The sequence below is a fragment of the Neovison vison genome, chromosome 8 (genome assembly GCF_020171115.1).
Source record: "Neovison vison isolate M4711 chromosome 8, ASM_NN_V1, whole genome shotgun sequence".
Taxonomy (NCBI): domain Eukaryota; kingdom Metazoa; phylum Chordata; class Mammalia; order Carnivora; family Mustelidae; genus Neogale; species Neogale vison.
Window position 1 is genome coordinate 91,435,288 of NC_058098.1, and position 18,024 is coordinate 91,453,311.

General features: G+C 42.1%; 1 protein-coding gene across 2 annotated transcripts in view; it reads right to left on the reverse strand.

Moving 5' to 3' along the window:
- Nucleotides 1-216: 216 nt before the first annotated feature.
- The window catches only part of C8H2orf42 (chromosome 8 C2orf42 homolog), a 35,808-nt gene continuing 18,000 nt past the window's right edge, over nt 217-18,024 (reverse strand). For both annotated transcript variants that reach the window (XM_044261314.1, XM_044261313.1), the window contains exons 5-10: nt 15,590-15,694; nt 11,285-11,389; nt 9,193-9,300; nt 5,799-5,899; nt 4,282-4,444; nt 217-1,444 (exon numbers count right to left, since the gene is read on the reverse strand). In XM_044261314.1, coding sequence (XP_044117249.1) covers nt 1,236-1,444; nt 4,282-4,444; nt 5,799-5,899; nt 9,193-9,300; nt 11,285-11,389; nt 15,590-15,694 — 791 coding nt within the window. In that variant the 3' untranslated portion in view covers nt 217-1,235. The remainder of the gene's footprint in view (nt 1,445-4,281; nt 4,445-5,798; nt 5,900-9,192; nt 9,301-11,284; nt 11,390-15,589; nt 15,695-18,024) is intronic.

An 18,024-nucleotide genomic window follows, 5' to 3' on the forward strand; every position in this document is an offset into this window, starting at 1 on the left:
GCTGACAGTGAGTGAAATCCCAGGAGAGACAGTGATGGGTCACATGGACAAGGGCTCCAGAGTTCTGCAGGCCTATTCAACACCCCAGTGCCACCCCATGACAGTTGTTCAGCCCTATTTTAGAGTCCACGAACCAATCATTCATTCCCATTTTTGCCTGAGCTGGTTAGAATTGGGTTTTTGTTACCTATAGTCAGAAGAAAACCAGGAGCCTCCTTTATATGGATTTTTCTTGTGTTCCCAAGGACAATGAATTACAAGGAATTTATATCAAAGTAACATGATAAGGTAGAAAGAACATGTCCTTTGCAGTAAAATGAAACATTATATTTTTAATGCTGTTTCCAGCAAGATAACCTCAGAGAGGCTGTCTCTTTAACTTAAAAGAAGGGTAATGACTAAATTCAAAGAATAATGAGGACTAAATGAGAAAACTGGGAATGTAAATGAGAGTGCCCTATAGTAGGCCTATAGGAAATGTTCATTCTTTTCTTTTCTCCCTGAAGATAGGCTTCCACTTCTGTGTCTTTCAATATCTCCATTCTGTGATCAGTGAACTCAGCAATAGGAATTCAGTCTTACTGGCTATTAAACTCTTTCGAGAATAAAGAAGGAAATAAGTATCAATGAAATAAGCAATTAGAAGCATTAGTTTGAAATGTCGATATTGCCTTGACATATGGACCTCTTTTTCCTATTTCACTATTACTTAAATCTCCCCAAAGGTTTGTAATTTTATAATCAGGCCAACATGAGAAATACTTTGGAAAAACTAGTGACACTGTGCTTTATTTGAGAACAGGATAAAAGGACATGACTGGAACTCTGGATGGTCCATAACATTCTGCCCTAACCAGGGTGTTGTTAACTCTCCAGCACTGCTGGTATAAGGCAGAGTGCTGCTAACTTCTTAGAGAATTAGAAAAAGGATGAAACAAACTCTAAATGGGAGTTGTTAAGAAGGAAAGTGAGTTGGTTTCCTTTTTGTTCCTTTAAAAATTCGAGCCAGAAATATCACCCAATTTATAAAGAAGACTATACATAGCAGCACCAAAAAGGCCATTTACAAGAAGAGTTTTTCTGCAATAGAATCCACTCGAATGCGCTGAGAAATTGCATCTTAGCTAAGAGGAGTTCACTAAGGAACAGGGCCATCTAAATGCCTAACTAGTACTTAAAATTGTCAAGGGTTGGGGATGTGCAAATTTAGCAGCAAAAGACTGTTTTGTTTTGCCTCAAGGGAAAGTGATGGTGGTTAGAGGGGCCAGTTCCAAGGGCTGGTCCAGTGATGGCCGCTGGTCTTGGTACTCTGCAACATGCCCATTTCGGTGGTGGCCATACTCAAACTTGATCCGCAGCTCGCCAATCTTGGATTGGGGAAGGATATCTGGGATCCACTCAATGATGAAAGGTGTTGGCTCCTTTTGATCTGGGGAAGTGTTGCCTGAAGACAAGACAAGAAAGGAAAGGGAAAGGGAAAGAGAAAGAAAGGGAAAGGGAAAGAAAAACGGAAACGAAAAGGAAAGGAAAAGGAGGAAGGAAGAAAGAAAACAAAGAAAGGAAGAAAGAAAAAACACTGATTAGTGTCATTCCAAAATCTGAGGCTGGCCAGATGTTATGCTGTTCCGGAATGAAAAAAGAAGAAAAAGAAGAAAAAAACTGCAAACAAACCCTAAGAGAGAAACAAGGGGAAAAACAAGAAGAATCAAGGGAAGAGAAAAGTGATTACTGGTATATCTATCCTAAAGAAAGTTTCAGGGTGAAAAAAAAAGGGGGGGCATCTGGGTGACTCAGTTGTTGCGTGTCTGCCTCCAGCTCAGGTCATAATCCTGGGGTTCTGGGATTGAGCCCTGCATTGGGTTCCCTGTGCAGAGCCTGCTTCTCCCTCTTCCACTCTCCCTGCTTGTGTTCCTTATCTCGCTCTATCTCTCTCTCTGTCAAATAAATAAATAAAATCTTAAAAAAAAAAGTTTCAGGGAGGCCGCCTATGTGGCTTCTTTGGTTAAGTGTCTGCCTTAGGGTCAGGTCATGATCCTAGGGTTCTGGGATTGAGCCCTATGTTGGTCTCCCTGCTCAGTGGGAAGCCTGCTTCTCCCTCTGCTTCTCTCTCCTGTTCCTTCTCTCTCAAATAAATACATAAATAAATAAAATCTTTAGTGGGGGAAAAAAGAAAAACTCAGGTTAAAGAACATTTTTTAAAAAATTATAAAACATTAGCAGAACAAAAAATACAGTATAGGGATGCCTGGGTGGCTCAGTCAGTTGGGTATCTGCCTTTGGCTCAGGTCATGATCCTGGGGTCCTGGGATCAGGTTCTGCGTCTGGCTCCCTGCTCAGGTGGGGAGCCTGCTTCTCCCTCTGCTGCCACTCCCCCTGCTTGTCCTCTCTCTCTCTAAGCAAATAAATAAAATATTTTAAAAATAAAAACTAAATAAAAAAATACACTAGTACTGTGTAGCTTGCAAAACTATGGGGTACCTGCCTGGCTCAGTCAGGAGAGTGTGCAAATCTTGATCTTGGGGTTGTGAGTTCAAGTCCCATGTTGGGCATAGTGCTTACTTTAAAAAAAAAAAAAAGGAAAGAAATTTTGACACACGCTCCAATATGGATGAATCTTATGGACACTGCGCTGAGTGAAATAAGCCAGTCAGAGAAAAGACAAATACCGTATGATTCTACCTAGATGAGGTACCTAAAGTAGTCAAATTAGTCAATAGGAAGTAGAATGGTTGCCAGGGACCAGGGGGTTATTGCTTCACAGGCACAGGAAGACGACAAAAAAGTTCTGGAGATGGATGGTGGTAACGGTTGTACAATGTCAATGGACTTAATGCCTGAGAGCCTTATACACACTTAAAAAAATTGTATATTATATATGTTTTATAATAGTAAAAGATAAAAAATAATGTTGAAGATAGACATGGAAAGCTATTCATGATATATTTTTACGTTAAAAAAGCAGCTGAGGTCCGATGCCATGTTTTACAAATTCTTTTCATGCACAGAAGAGAGTCTGAAAGGGTAGAGACCGAATCTAATGGTGATGTACTCTGTGGTGCATGGGGTTATAGGTGGTTTATTTTTCTCTTTGATGCTTTATAATGAAATCTATGATTTCTCTATAATGAACATGTGTCACTTTCATTCTATTCTTTTATTTTTTTAAGGTTTTATTTATTTATTTGTCAGAGAGAGAGAGAGCACAACAGGTGGAGCAGCAGGCAGAGGGAAAACAGGCTCCCCGCTGAGCAAGGAGCCGGGTGTGGGCCTCGATCCCAGGATCCTGGGATCACAACCTGAGCTGAAGGCAGCCACTTAACCCACTCAGTTGCCCAGGCATCCCACTTTTATTCTATTCTATTCAATTTATTTTTAAAGACGTAATCTCTATATCCAACATGGGGCTCAAACTTACAACCCCGAGATCAAGTCATGTGCTCCAATGACTAAGCCAGTTAGATGTTTCTTGTCATTAAATTAAATTAATTAATTTTTTGGAAAAAGAGAGCCTGTGCGCAAGCAGGGGGTAGGGAGGGGCAAAGGGGGAGATAGAGAGAGAATCCCAAGCAGGTTCCACACCTAGCACAAAGCCCGACACCGGGCCCTATCTCACGACACTGAGATCATGACCAGAGCCGAAATCAAGAGTCAGACGCTTAACCAACCGAGCCCCTGTAATTTTATTTTAAAAGCACTGTTTCCAAAGACACAAAACATTTTATTCCATGATGGCCTTTACAAAATGAATTAAAGTGTCTTCTTTGGGGCGCCTGGGTGGCTCAGTGGGTTAAGCCGCTGCCTTTGGCTCAGGTCATGATCTCAGGGTCCTGGGATCAAGTCCCACATCGGGCTCTCTGCTCAGCAGGGAGCCTGCTTCCTCCTCTCTCTCTCTGCCTGCCTCTCTCCCTACTTGTAATCTCTCTCTGTCAAATAAATAAATAAAATCTTAAAAAAAAAAAAATAAAGTGTCTTCTTTGTTAAAGTCAAGATCCAAAGTCTAGGACAGTGCAAGGCACACAGCTGACCCTCCAAGGATGATGCACTATTGAAAACACAATTTCGGGTGCTTGGGTGCCTCAGTGGGTTAAGCCTCTGCCTTCAGCTCAGGTCATGATCTCAGGGTCCTGGGATCAAGGCCTGCTTTTTGCTCAGCAGGGAGCCTGCTTCTCCCTCTCTCTCACTGCCTGCCTCTCTGCCTACTTGTGATCTCTCTTTCTGTGTCAAATAAATAAAATCTTTAAAAAAAAATAAATAAAGGAAAGAAAACACAATTTCACTTACCAACTTTGAGAAAAGTTTTTAGTTCCAAGGGTCGCAGCACGGGTTGCTTTTCTATACGACCATAGGTTTCTGCTATGCTCTCTACTTCCACTTTAGGGCATTTAAACAGCTCGTAAGTCCCATCCCGGTTCTGTATAAAACTCCGAGTGATTTCCAAGGGCATCTGGACATGGAGACAATACCAAGAAATGTGAGAAAGGAAAAACTCAAAGTAGACAAACAGTTGAATGACGGCAGATCTTTCACTTACTCTTTTTTGTTAAGTATACTCCAGTTAATTACAACTTCCTCTTGTATTTTCAAGTAAATGCTGTCAAAAAAATCTGCCTTTTCTCCTTTACATCATTTTTCTTCTGTAACTTTAAGTTGCACCACAGCCAAAGTGTATATGAATTGAACCCCTAACATCTTCATGGCTATTCAATGGCTACTAGCAAGGACTTGCTCTCAAATCCATTTTATTCCTTCCCCTACTGCTCTGCTAGCATCATTCTTCTCCTGACTGCTCCACTGACAGTGTCTACAGCTGACCTCACACCGCGTATGCTCTACACCATCCCTGGGACTGAGCCGGACAGAACCTGAACTGGTCTTTGCCACTAAACAGCAGGGTGAATGTCTCACAGCCTGTTTCTTATCTGCAAAATACAGTTAATACAAGCATTTAATTGAATGAGATGATGCAGGTAAGTAACGGCCAGCAGATCGACACTCCAGGATTCTCAGCTCTCTTCCCTCGCCTGATAGGACCTTGCTGAACCCCTGCCCCAGGCCAGAATCCATCTCTGGAATGTAAGTTGGAACATAAGTTTCTCAAGTATTTTTAGTGCTAACATAGGCATTTTCTAGGGTTCAAAAGTAAGTTCTATAGCTTCCCGACAACTTATTCTTTTTCTGAATGTAACAATGCCTTACAATTAAACTAATCTTAATGTATCAAATCACACTATGCTGAATTTTCTACAACATTCCATTACAGTAGGAAGGGAAAAACCTCAAATTTTCAGGATCTGCTTGAAAAAGAAAATGGATAAAAATATGTAATATTTCCCTTAGAAAAAAGAACACAAACTAATTAAGGGTCATTTCTCTAATGAGGACTAAATTACAGTTTGCAGAGAAGCATTTAATTGTGCTGAGTTCACTGACTTTACAATTGCTGTATCGTATCAAATTATTTACATACTTTCTAGCTTCCTGCCAGTTAAACGAGGGCTCACCATAGCTAGTAGGGGTTCGTTATTTAATTCACAAGAAAAATAATCTGTCTTCTGATCCCAAAGACAAAGAAAAAGAATATTCCAACTTAATATATTTTTCCAAGCTATAGGAAATACCCATTAAAATCACAGTCAGCACCGTACAGCCATGAATATTTCTGAATAATCTCTTAGTATGAGAAAAAAGAATTCTCTTTGGTGTCTATAACTCAAGGAATTAGTGCAGATATATCTCTTGCACTTGCTTCTCTCTTTTCCCCTCTTTGCCCTCCTACAATTGTAGAAATACCCTCTTACCTCTGGGGTATCTAAGATTTGTTTAACTTGCAGGATATTAGTGATATGCCAGGTATACTTGGAAAAGGTTCCCAGTGGCAAGGCATCTTTCCGAACAAAAGCTTCAATGTAAAAAGGGAACAAGATTAGACTACAAAAAAATAACATTCTCTTTCATTGTGTTTGTTATCCAGTTTCTAGAAAGTTCAGTGCAGTGTTATCCTCTCCTTATAGAATCTCAGCACTTTGAAAAGGAAATTCTAGAGGCAAATCTATAATAGGTTTGGCAAAATGTGATAATGAATGATAAGAGATTTCTGCTGAATAAAGTCTCCGATATTTCTTTGAGATGCTATTTATTTTGGCTACCTTTGAAACTTACTTCTTTGTTTGCTACAGCCACATACACTGGACTCCATTGTAAGATGCCTCCTAAAATCTCTTGTAACTTTAGATATATCAGAGGTCAAATTATAGTTCTTAAAAGGATTATATGGAGTTTAAACTAGTTAATGTGGTTGCCAACCTATTGCCTTGCCTGCAGGATTATAAGAGATTTTACCAAAGGGTCTGCAAAAATAGCGAAGGGATGGGTTAAAATTAATGTATTAGGAGGCCTGAAGTTTAACGTGAAAGAATCAACACTGCCTCAGGTAGATAAGCTGTGAAGACAAAATTTTTATTGCCCTAAACAGTGATTCACAGCTTGAACTATTCAAAGATAGAATTAAACCCCAAACAGTCCCTATCAGATCATCAAATAATTACTAACTAAGAAATAGCATTGATTTCTAGCTGTAGTTACTCTTGGGCTCTTTGCCACGGAGCCATCCTTTCCTCCTCTTTTTCTCCCCCTTAATTCTTTTTTTTTTTTTTTAATATTGTATTTATTTATTTGACAGAGATCACAAGTAGGCAGAGAGGCAGGCAGGGAGAGAGAGGAGGAAGCAGGCTCCGTGCTAAGCAGAGAGCCCGATGCTCGATCCCAGGACCCTGGGATCATGACTGGAGCTTTAACCCATTGAACCCCCAGGTGCCCCGTCCCCCTTAATTCCTTACACCACCTAATAAGTATCTTGACATTTCTAGTAGAAGACTTAATAGAAAACTAAGAAATATGCACCATGATAATTTAATTTAAAAGGCGCCTGGGTGACTCAGTCGTTGGGCATCTGCCTTCAGCTCAGGGCATGATCCTGGAGTCCTGGGATTAAGCCCCCCATCGGGCTCCCTGCTCCGCAGGAAGCCTGCTACTTACTCCCCCTGCTGGTGTTCCCTCTCTCACTGTGTCTGTCTCTGTCAAATAAACAAATAAAATCTTTTTTTTTTTAAAGATTTTATTTGTTTATTTGACAGAGAGAGAGATCACAAGTAGGCAGAGAGGTAGGTGGGAGGAGGGGGCGGGAGGGGAAGCAGGCTCCCTGCTGAGCAGAGAGCCTGATGCAGTGCTCCATCCCAGGACCCTGAATTCATGACCTGAGCTGAAGGCAGAGGCTTAACCCACTAAGCCACCCAAGCGCCCCAACAAATAAAACCTTTAAAAAAGAAAAAAAGGGACGCCTGGGTGGCTCAGTTGGTTAAGCAGCTGCCTTCGGCTCAGGTCATGATCCCAGCGTCCTGGGATCGAGTCCCACATCGGGCTCTTTGCTCGGCAGGGAGCCTGCTTCTTCCTCTGCCTTTGCCTGCCATTCTGTCTGCCTGTGCTCGCTCTCACTCCCTCTCTCTCTGACAAATAAATAAAATCTTTAAAATAAATAAATAAATAAATAAATAAATAAATAAAGGCCTCCAGGGACGCCTGGGTGGCTCAGTTGGTTAAGCAGCTGCCTTCGGCTCAGGTCATGATCCCAGCGTCCTGGGATCGAGTCCCACATCGGGCTCCTTGCTCAGCAAGGAGCCTGCTTCTCCCTCTGCCTCTGCCTGCCATTCTGTCTGCCTGTGCTTGCTCTCTCCCCCCCCCTCTCTGATAAATAAATAAAATCTTAAAATAAATGAATAAATAAATAAATAAAGGCCTCCAAGCCTTAGACTTACTCTAAAAATAAAATCTTCATCACAAATTGGGAATCATGGGGTGTCTGGGTGGCTTAGTTAAGTGTCTGTCTCCAGCTCAGGTCATGGGGATCGAGCCCCAAGTCGGGCTTCCTGCTCGGTGGGGAGTCTGCTTGTCCCTTCCCCTCTGACCCTCCTCCCTGCTCATGCTCATGCTCTGTCTCTCTTAAATAAATCAATAAAATCTTAAAAAATAAAATAAAATAAATTTTTAAAAAATACCAAACTTCTTCTTCTTCTTCTTTTTTTTTTAAAGACTCTATTTATTTATTTATTTATAGACAGAGATCACAAGTAGGCAGAGAAGGAGGCAGAGAGAGAGGAAGGGAAGCAGGCTCCCTGCCAAGCAGAGAGCCCAACACAGGGCTGGATCCCAGGACCCCAAGGTCATGAACCAAGCCGAAGGCAGAGGCTTTAACCCACTGAGCCACGCAGGCACCCCAAAATACCAAACTTCTTAGTGGGCACCCTTATTGGACTTCATTATTCTTTTACCAGGTTTGTGCTTTCTGAATCTTTCCATTACCTCTTACTGGAATAAGTATGGGGCCTTTGAGGAGGGTGATAATTTTTATTTTTTAAGATTTTTTATTTATTTATTTGACAGAGGGGGAGAGAGATCACAAGTAAGCAGAGAGAGGGGGGGAAGAAGGCTTCCTGAGACTTCCAGAGAGCTTGATGTGGGCCTCGATCCCAGGACCCTGAGATCATGACCTGAGCCAAAGGCAGAGGCTTTACCCACTGAGCCACCCAGGCGCCCCGAGGGTGATCATTATTCCAAGAGCTGACTGGCTAAGCCTTCACGTTCTGAGCATGTGACTCAAAGTCCTAACCCTGAAAATTCCACACGTTTTTTCTAAACATAATTCTTTTTTTTTTTTTAAAGATTTTATTTATTTATTTGTCAGAGAGGGAGCGAGCGAGAGCGAGCACAGGCAGACAGAGTGGCAGGCAGAGTCAGAGGGAGAAGCAGGCTCCCTGCGGAGCAAGGAGCCCGATGCGGGACTCGATCCCAGGACGCTGGGATCGTGACCTGAGCTGAAGGCAGCTGCTTAACCAACTGAGCCACCCAGGCGTCCCTAAACATAATTCTTTTTTTTTTTTTTAATTAAAATATTTTATTTATTTATTTGATAGAGAGCGATCACAAGTAGGCAGAGAGGCAGGCAGAGAGAGAGAGAGGGAAGAAGCAGGCTCCCTGCCGAGCAGAGAGCCTGATGCGGGGCTCGATCCCAGGACCCTGAGATCATGACCTGAGCCGAAGGCAGAGGCTTTAACCCACTGAGCCACCCAGGCGCCCACCTAAACATAATTCTTAAAGGTCAAAATATCTACTGCTCTTGCTGAGGAAAAAATCCCATACCTGTGGTGGAGTTGGGAAGCCGTTTCTTGGCACTTCCTATAGATATTCTTTGTTGCAGGGCATCGAAAAAGGACTGCGGAATGTGGAACACCAGTGGCTCTGGTTTGCCTAGAGCAAATAAGAAGAAACTCAGGTGGAGAAACTCAGTGGACTTTCGGACATGTAGGGAGAAGAGCAAGAAATGGAACTGGGTGGCAGTAATAAGGAAAACCGCCATGGAGGCGGCTCTATGCAGAGGCAAAAGAAGGCTCTGAATGACTTTTATGAGTCAAGCACTGTTGCCAACCTTACTCTTGATCCCTTGCAATTGAAACAAATTCAGCAGACCCCTGGCATCCACCAAACATAACTTTTCAAATCCCCTGTTTCGTAAACACCATCACAACCCAGACTTTTCCCTTTATTGAGTACATGACATGAGATGAGAACATGGCTGGACTGAGAAGGTAAACTTGATTCAATCCTGCTCTCTGTCCCTAGACATTTGCTTGGTCCATTCAAGTCTGAGCAAAGTAACTGCAAGCTCTCACCCACATGGTCTGGGCCATGAATGCCACAGACCCCAGAGTCAGGACACTGTTTTTTGTTTTTTGTTTTTTTTTTAAAGTCTTTTTTTTTTTTTTTTAAAGATTTTATTTATTTATTTTTCAGAGAGAGAGGGAGAGAGAGTAAGCACAGGCAGACAGATAGGCAGGCAGAGGCAGAGGGAGAAGCAGGGTCCCTGACAAGCAAGGAGCCCGATGCGGGACTCGATCCCAGGACACTGGGATCATGACCTGAGCCGAAGGCAGCTGCTTAACCAACTGAGCCACCCAGGCATCCCCGAGTCAGGACACTGTTTATCCAATAAACATTGGCCTTTTTCTCTGAATGTGATCCCAAAGTGGGCAAATTGTTTGAAAATACCTAACAAACCTCTTGAACTTGTAAGATACAAGGATCAACAAAAAGTCGGCAGAAAGAGTGTTGAGGGGAGGGGTCAGAGAGTTCAGACTTTTCCTTAAGAATTGTCCAAGAGTGGGGGAGTCTGGCTGGCTCAGAGTGTAGAGCATGCAATTCCTGATCTTGGGGTCATGAGTTCAAGTTCCACATTGGCTGTAGAGCCTACGTAAAAAACAACAACAACAACAACAACAACAAAAGACCAGGCACTGTGTGGCTCAGTCAGTTGGGTGTCTGGCTATTGGTTTTGGCTCAGGTCATGATCTTGGGGTAATGGGATTGAGCCCCACATCAGGCTCCATGCTTGGCAAGATGTCTGCCTTCTGCCCCTCCACACCTTCCCCGCTACAATAAATGGGTAAATCTATAAAAACAAAAAGCAAAAAACAAAAAATTGCCCAAGAGGTTAGCCACAACAGAGGGGAAACATCCAGAACCACTACCTGCCTAGATATAACTTAAGAGTGGCTCTTAGGGGTATCTGGGTGGCTCAGTCAGTTGAGCCTCCAATTCATGATCTGGGCTCAGGTAATGATCTCAGGGTCCTGAGACTGGGCCCCTTGTCGGGCTCCATGAACAGCACAGCGTCTGCTTAAGACTCTCTCCTTCTCCCTTGGCCCCTCCCCCCGATCTCTCTCTCTCACTCTCTTACTAAATTAAATAAATAAATCTTAAAAAACAAAAACAAAAACAGGATAGAACTATCATTTGCCATGACATGGATAGAGCCAGAGAGTATAATGATAAGAAAAATAAGTCAGTCAGAGAAGGCAAATACCATATGACTTTACTCATATGTGGAATTAAAAGACAAAACAAATGAGCAAAGGAAAAAAAGAAGAAACAAACCAAGAACGAGTCTCTTAACTATTGAGAATAAACAGATGGTTACCAGAGGGGAGGCGAGTTGGGGGATGGGGGAAGTAGGGGGTGGGGCTAGAAGAAGTATACTTGGGGTGAGCACTGGGTGAGGTATGGAATCCCTGAATCACTGTTTGGTACACCTGAAACTAAATTAAACACTGTACGCTAACTATACTAGAACTAAAATTAAAACTTAATTTAAAAAAAATAACAGACTAGAACTACAACACAAGTAGTTTAATTTCTCCTCCTTTCAGCAACAGCCAAGTTAGGTGACCAGACTTACCATCAAACTGATAGTGCATGGTTTGATGGATGCGTTCCGTGACACTGGCCAGCCAGTCTTGGAAGGATAAGGTCACTTGTGCCTCATCTAACAGCTGACCACAAGCTAGGAAAACAGATAAAAAAACTTTTCAGTAACTTTTATTTTTTTAAGATTCCAGGATTTTTTTTTTTTTTTAAAGAATCTTTCTAGAAAAAGAGAAATGAAAAGCTGTGGAGATACTAATGGGTTTAAGGTTATTCACCATAGTCAGTTTATAGCCTTCCTTTCACAATTAAAGAGCAAATCGAAGGAGTGCTTGGGTGACTCAGTTGGTAGAGTTGGTAGAACTCTTGATCTCGGGGTTGTGAATTCAAGTCCCATGTTCGGTATAGGGATTATTTAAAAATAAAATCTTTGGGGCACCTGGGTGGCTCAGTTGGTTAAGCAGTTGCCTTTGGCTGAGGTCATGCTCCTAGAGTCTCAGAATCAAGTCCTGCACTGGGCTCCCTGTTCAGCAGGGAGTCTGCTTCTCCCTCTGACCTCTCCTCACTCATGCTCTTTCTCTCTCATTCTCTTTCAAATAAATAAACAAAATCTTAAAAAAAAAAAAAAATCTCTGAGGGGTGCCTGCTTGGTGCAGTCACTTTTGGCTCTTGGTTTTGGCTCAGGTCCTGATCTCAGGGTCATGAGATCAAGCCTCACCTTGGGTTCCGCACTCTGCACAGAGTCTGCTTGAGACTCTCTGCCTCTCCCCCTCCTCCCAGCTCTCTCTCTCTCATAAATAAGTAAATCTTTTTTTTTCTTTTGTTAAAGATTTTGTTTTTATTTATTTGACAGACAAAGATCACAAGTAGGCAGAGAGGCAGGCAGAGAGAGAGGAGGAAGCAGGCTCCCTGGCTGAGCAGAGAGCCCGATGCAGGGCTCGATCCCAGGACCCCGGGATCATGACCCGAGCCGAAGGCAGAGGCTTTAACCCACCGAGCCACCCAGGTGCCCCATAAGTAAGTAAATCTTTGGCTCAGTGGGTTAAGCCACTGCCTTCGGCTCAGGTCATGATCTCAGGGTCCTGGGATCGAGTCCCCATCAGGCTCTCTGCTCGCCAAGGAGCCTGCTTCCCTCTCTCTCTCTGCCTGCCTCTCTGTCTACTTGTGATCTCTCTCTGTCAAATAAATAAATAAAATCTTTAAAAAAAAAATTTAAAAATAAATAAATAAAATAAAATCTTTCAAAAATAAAATAAAATCTTTGAAAGAAAAAGTCAACGCAAATTGGAAGAATGACCTTGTATAATGGCTTGCTTTAGAGACCTATAAATCAGGAGATAATGATGCCATAACTACTATTCATTTGAAATTAATTCTCACTAGGTAAATGTATATCGTGATCATTTGGATGAAAAGCTATTTTATTCTTTTTTATTTTTTCTCTGCACCACAGAAGTGAAGAAATTTTGTTAAAAATTTTGTAACTGGGGCGCCTGGGTGGCTCAGTGGGTTAAGCCGCTGCCTTCGGCTCAGGTCATGATCTCAGGGTCCTGGGATCGAGTCCCGCATCAGGCTCTCTGCTCAGCAGGGAGCCTGCTTCCTCCTCTCTCTCTCTGCCTGCCTCTCTGCCTATTTGTGATCTCTGTCTGTCAAATAAATAAATAAAATCTTAAAAAAAAAAAAAATTTTTGTAACTGGCTGGGGCACCTGCTTCCTCCTCTCTCTGCCTGCCTCTCTGCCTACTTGTAATCTCTGTCTGTCAAATAAATAAAATATTTAAAAAAAAATTTTGTAAGTGCCTGGGTGCCTCACTTGGTTAAGTATCTGACTTCAGCTCAGATCATGGTCTCAGGGTCCTGGAATGGAGCTGTGCTTCGGGCTCCCCACTTAGTGGGGAGTCTGCTTGTCCCGCTCTCTCTCCCTCTGCCCCTCCTCATGCTCATGCTCTCTCCCTCTCTCTCTTTTTTAAGGATTTTGTATATTTATTTGACAGAGACAGATCATAAGTAGGCAGAGAGGCAGGCAGAGAGACAGAGGGAGAAGCAGGCTCCCTGCTGAGCAGAGAGCCTGATGCAGGGCTCGATCCCAGGACCCTGAGATCATGACTGAGCCAAAGGCAGAGGCTTTAACCCACTGAACCACCCAGGAGCCTCTCTCTCCCTCTCTCTTAAGTGAATAAATAAAATCTTAAAAAATCTTTTTTTTTTTAATCTTTTTTTTTTTAAATTAAATATTTTATTTATTTGACAGAGAGAGCTCACAAGTAGACAGAGAGTCAGGCGGGGGGTGGGGGGGAAGGAGACTCCCTGCTGAGCAGAGAGCCCGATGCGGGACTCGATCCCAGGACCCTGAGATCATGACCCAAGCCGAAGGCAGCGGCTTAACACACTGAGCCACCCAGGCGCCCCTACCTGATATATTTTTTTAAGTTTAAGCCATATATATATTTTAATATTTTATTTATTTATTTGAGAAAGGGAAACATAAATAATGACAGCGATAGTGAGAGAGAGCACAAGTGGTAAAGAAGAGGGAGAAGACTCCTCCCCAATGATCAGGGAGCTTGACTGGGGCTTGATCCCAGGACCTTAAGATTTTTAACTGACTTAGCCACTCAGGCATCCCCAACTTGATTTTTTTAAAATTTTATTTATTTATGTGATAGAAATCTCAATTATGGGGAGAGGCAGGCAGAGAGAGAGAGAGAGGAGGAAGCAGGCACCCCACTGAGTGCAGAGCCCGATTTGGGGCTCGATCCCAGAACCCTGGGATCGTGACCTGAGCCAAAGGCAGAGGCTTTAACCTACTGAGCCACCCAGGTGCCCCCTGATTTTTTTTTTTTTTAATTTTACTTATTTATTTGTCAGAGAGACAGAGAGAGTGCAGGCAAACAGAGTGGCAGGCAGAGGCAGAGTGAGAAGCAGGTTCCCCATTGAGCAAGGAGTCCAATGTGGGACTTGATTCCAGAACTCTGGGATCACAACCTGAGCTGAAGGCAGCCACTTAACTGACTGAGCCACCCAAGTGTCCCTCCTACCTGATATATATATATATTTTTTTTAATTTTTTTTTTTTTAAAGATTTTATTTTTTTGACAGAGAGAGATCACAGTAGACAGAGAGGCAGGGAGAGAGAGAGAGAGAGGGAAGTAGGCTCCCTGCTGAGCAGAGAACCTGATGCGGGACTTAGTCCCAGAACCCTGAGATCATGACCTGAGCAGAAGGCAGCAGCTTAACCCTGAGCCACCCAGGCACCCCCTACCTGATATTTTTGATCGTACTCCCTGACCTTCCAAAAATATTTATTCCTGGAATGTATAAGTTCTTAATTAATTGATTAATTATGATTTAGTCTTGTATTACTTGCTATTTATGTACTGGTTTTGTCTTCAAAACCATAGTACAAGAGCAGGGATGATGTCTGGTTTTTAATCACACAGCCATAATATATGAGAGTTAAGAAAACGTTGATTTCCAAATGCACAGGTTAATTATTTGGAGAAGAAAAGTAAATATATGGGGTTCCTGGGTGGCTCAGTCGCTAAGCATCTGCCTTTGGCTCAGGTCATGATCCTGGGGTCCTGGGATCAAGCACACTGGGCTCCCTGCTCAGTGGAAAGCCTGCTTCTACCTCTCCCCTTCCCGTGCTTGTGTTCGCTCTCTTGCTGTGTCTCTCTCTGTCAAATAAATAAATAAAATCTTAAAAAAAAAAAAAGTAAAGTAAAAATATAAATTAGGTGCAAATTAAGTCATTTTGTCTCATTAGTTCAGAATGATACCCATGCTACTGATTTTAGGCAGGTTTTCAAACTTAATTTTTTTTTAAACACATGTTGATTTTTATTTTATTTATTAATTATTTTTTAAAGTAATCTCTCTCCCCAATGTTGGGCTCAAACTCATCACCGGGAGATCAAGAGTCTCCAGCTCTACCAAATGAGCCAGTAGGTGCCCCAAACTTACAACTTTGGAGAACTGACTGTATTTGTGTTTCTCAACAAATATCACTGCATAATTATAAGATATGTTTCTTCTTCAACCTTGAGGCTCCATACCAATTGCATGTGGGTAACAAGCAACAAAAAGAAAATATCCTATAGAACGTGCGCTACCAAAACCCAAAGTAATTTCTGTTGTATTTGTTCTTTAAAAGACATGATTTGGTTTTGAGTAGAACTAGAAACCAGTGGAACAGAGCAGACCTCAACCTCAGTGTCTGCTCGTGTTTGTCTCAGCACTCTCTGGGGGATAACTCACAACATTTCTTTCCATTATATCGCTTTGGGATTCTTTAGGATGATTTCCACCCCTTTAGCCTACCCTGGGGAAGGGAAACTTACCCTGCCTTTTTAATGAAGAAGCAACCACAGGTTTTTTCAGGCCACTTTTCCTTAGATGACTGCTCACTGCATCCTGAGGCAGTAGTGAACTGTTCATCTGTGCCCCTAAACCACAAATCATTACAGTGTTTGATAACATGTCTGCAGAATAGAAATGGATTCAACAAAATTTCTCAAGAGTCTAAAACAAAACATCTCTGGTCATTTCTAAGTTAGCTTCAGTTTCTAGAAAGAATTAGCATCAGACTTTATACATAACATTTTAAGTTTTATATGCTTTTTACAGGAAATTGGGGTGGGGGTGGGGTACCTAGAAGTGAAAAGAGGAAAAAAATTCACCCACTGCTCCCACCTCTCAGAAAATCACTATCAATTTTCTGGTGAACTATTTATTGTCTCTGTGTGTACGTGTGAATAGTTAATTTTGCTGGTTTTGTGATTTTAAGTAACTGTGATTGTACCAGGACTGCCAAATTAAGCAAAAAAAAAAAAAAAGAAAGAAAATTCTGAATTTCAAATAGTTCTTTTTTTTTATTTTTAAAGATTTTATTTATTTATTTGATAGATAGAGATCACAAGTAGGCAGACAGGCAGGCAGAGAGAGAGGAGGAAGCAGGCTCCCCGCTGAGCAGAGAGCCCAACATGGGGCTCCATCCCAGGACCCTGGGACCATGACCTGAGCCGAAGGCAGAGGCTTTAACCCACTGAGCCACCCAGGTGCCCCCCCAAATAGTTCTTTTTTAATATAAGCACATTTCAAATATAGCATGGGACATACTTATACTAAAATTTATTGTTTATATGAAACTCAAACTGAACTGAGCATTGCTTTTTACTTGAGTTATCCAAACAGTTCTTTATAATTCTTTATTTATTTTTATTTTTAATTTATTTTTAAATTTTATTTATTTATTTGACACAGAGAGAGAGATCAGAAGTAGGCAGAGAAGCAGGAGAGATGCGGGGCTCGATCCCAGGACCCTGAGATCATGACCTGGGCTGAAGGCAGAAGCTTAACCCACCGAGCCACCCAGGTGCCCCTATAATTCTTTAAAAATAAATATATATATAATTTATTTTAGAAAGAGAGTGTGTGTGTGTGCATGCACCAGCAAGGGGAGGGGTAGAGGGAGAAGAATAGAGATTCTTCAGAAGACTCTGAGCTGAACGTGAAGCCTGACAGAGGGTTCAATTCCAGAGCCCTGAGATCAACACCTGAGCCAAAACCAAGAGCTAGATGCTCAAATAACTGAGCTACCCAGGCACCCCTATAATAATCCTTTATAATAATTTTATAATTCTTTATAATAATTTTTAATGGCTGCCTAATAGTCTATCAAGTAGCTTTATCATGGTTTACTTAACTATCCCTAGTGGTAGGCCCTTGTTTCTAATTTTTCAGTAAACTATAAAATGAGTATCTGTGGACAAAATGTTTTTCCTATATCAAGGATTATTTTCTTATGAAAGATTATTTATAATCCCCCTGCTCTCACACACATGCACACAATCTCTGTTTCTCTCTAAAATAAATAAATATGGGCTCCTGGGTGGCTCAGTCGGTTGAGAGTCTGACTTCAGCTCAGATCATGATGGTGCAGTCCTAGGATCAAGCCCCATGTCAGGCTCCCTGCTCAGCGGGGGTCTCCTTCTCCCTCTGTCGTCTCTCTGTCTCTCTCATGTAAATAAATGAAATCTTTAAAAATAAATAAAATAAAACAATCTTAAAAAAAAAAACAAAAACAACCCACAGCTGGGATGTCTGAATGGTTCAGTCGGTTAGGAGTCTGCCTTCAGCTCAAGTCATGATCCCAGAGTCCTGGAACTACATCAGGTTCCTTGCTCAGAGGGAAGCCTGCTTCTCCCTCTGCCTGCTTCTCCCCTTGCTTGTGCTTGCACACTCTCTCTCTCACAAATAAAGAAATAAAATATTATTTTTAAATTAAGATGAATTTTTAAAATTTTATTAACATATAATTTATTATTTGCTTCAGAGAAGAAATAAAATCTTTTTTTAAAAAAAGTTTTTAAGGAATGCCTGGGTGGCTCAGTTGGTTGGGCAGCTGCCTTCAGCTCAGGTCATGATCCCAGCCTCCTGGGATCGAGTCCCACATCGGGCTCCTTGCTCAGCGGGGAGCCTGCTTCTCCCTCTGCCTCTGCCCGTCACTCTATCTGCCTGTACTCACTCTCTCTGTCAAGTAAATAAATAAAAAAAAAAAAGTTTTTAAAAAGATTTTATTTATTTATTTGACAGACAGAGATCACAAGTAGGCAGAGAGGCAGGCAGAGAGAGAGAAGGAAGCAGGCTCCCTGCTGAGCAGAGAGCCTAATGCAGAGCTCCATCCCAGGACTCTGGGATCATGACCTGAGCTGAAGGCAGAGGCTTCAACCCACAGGCTCCCTGCTGAGCGGAGAGCCCCATGCAGGGCTTGATC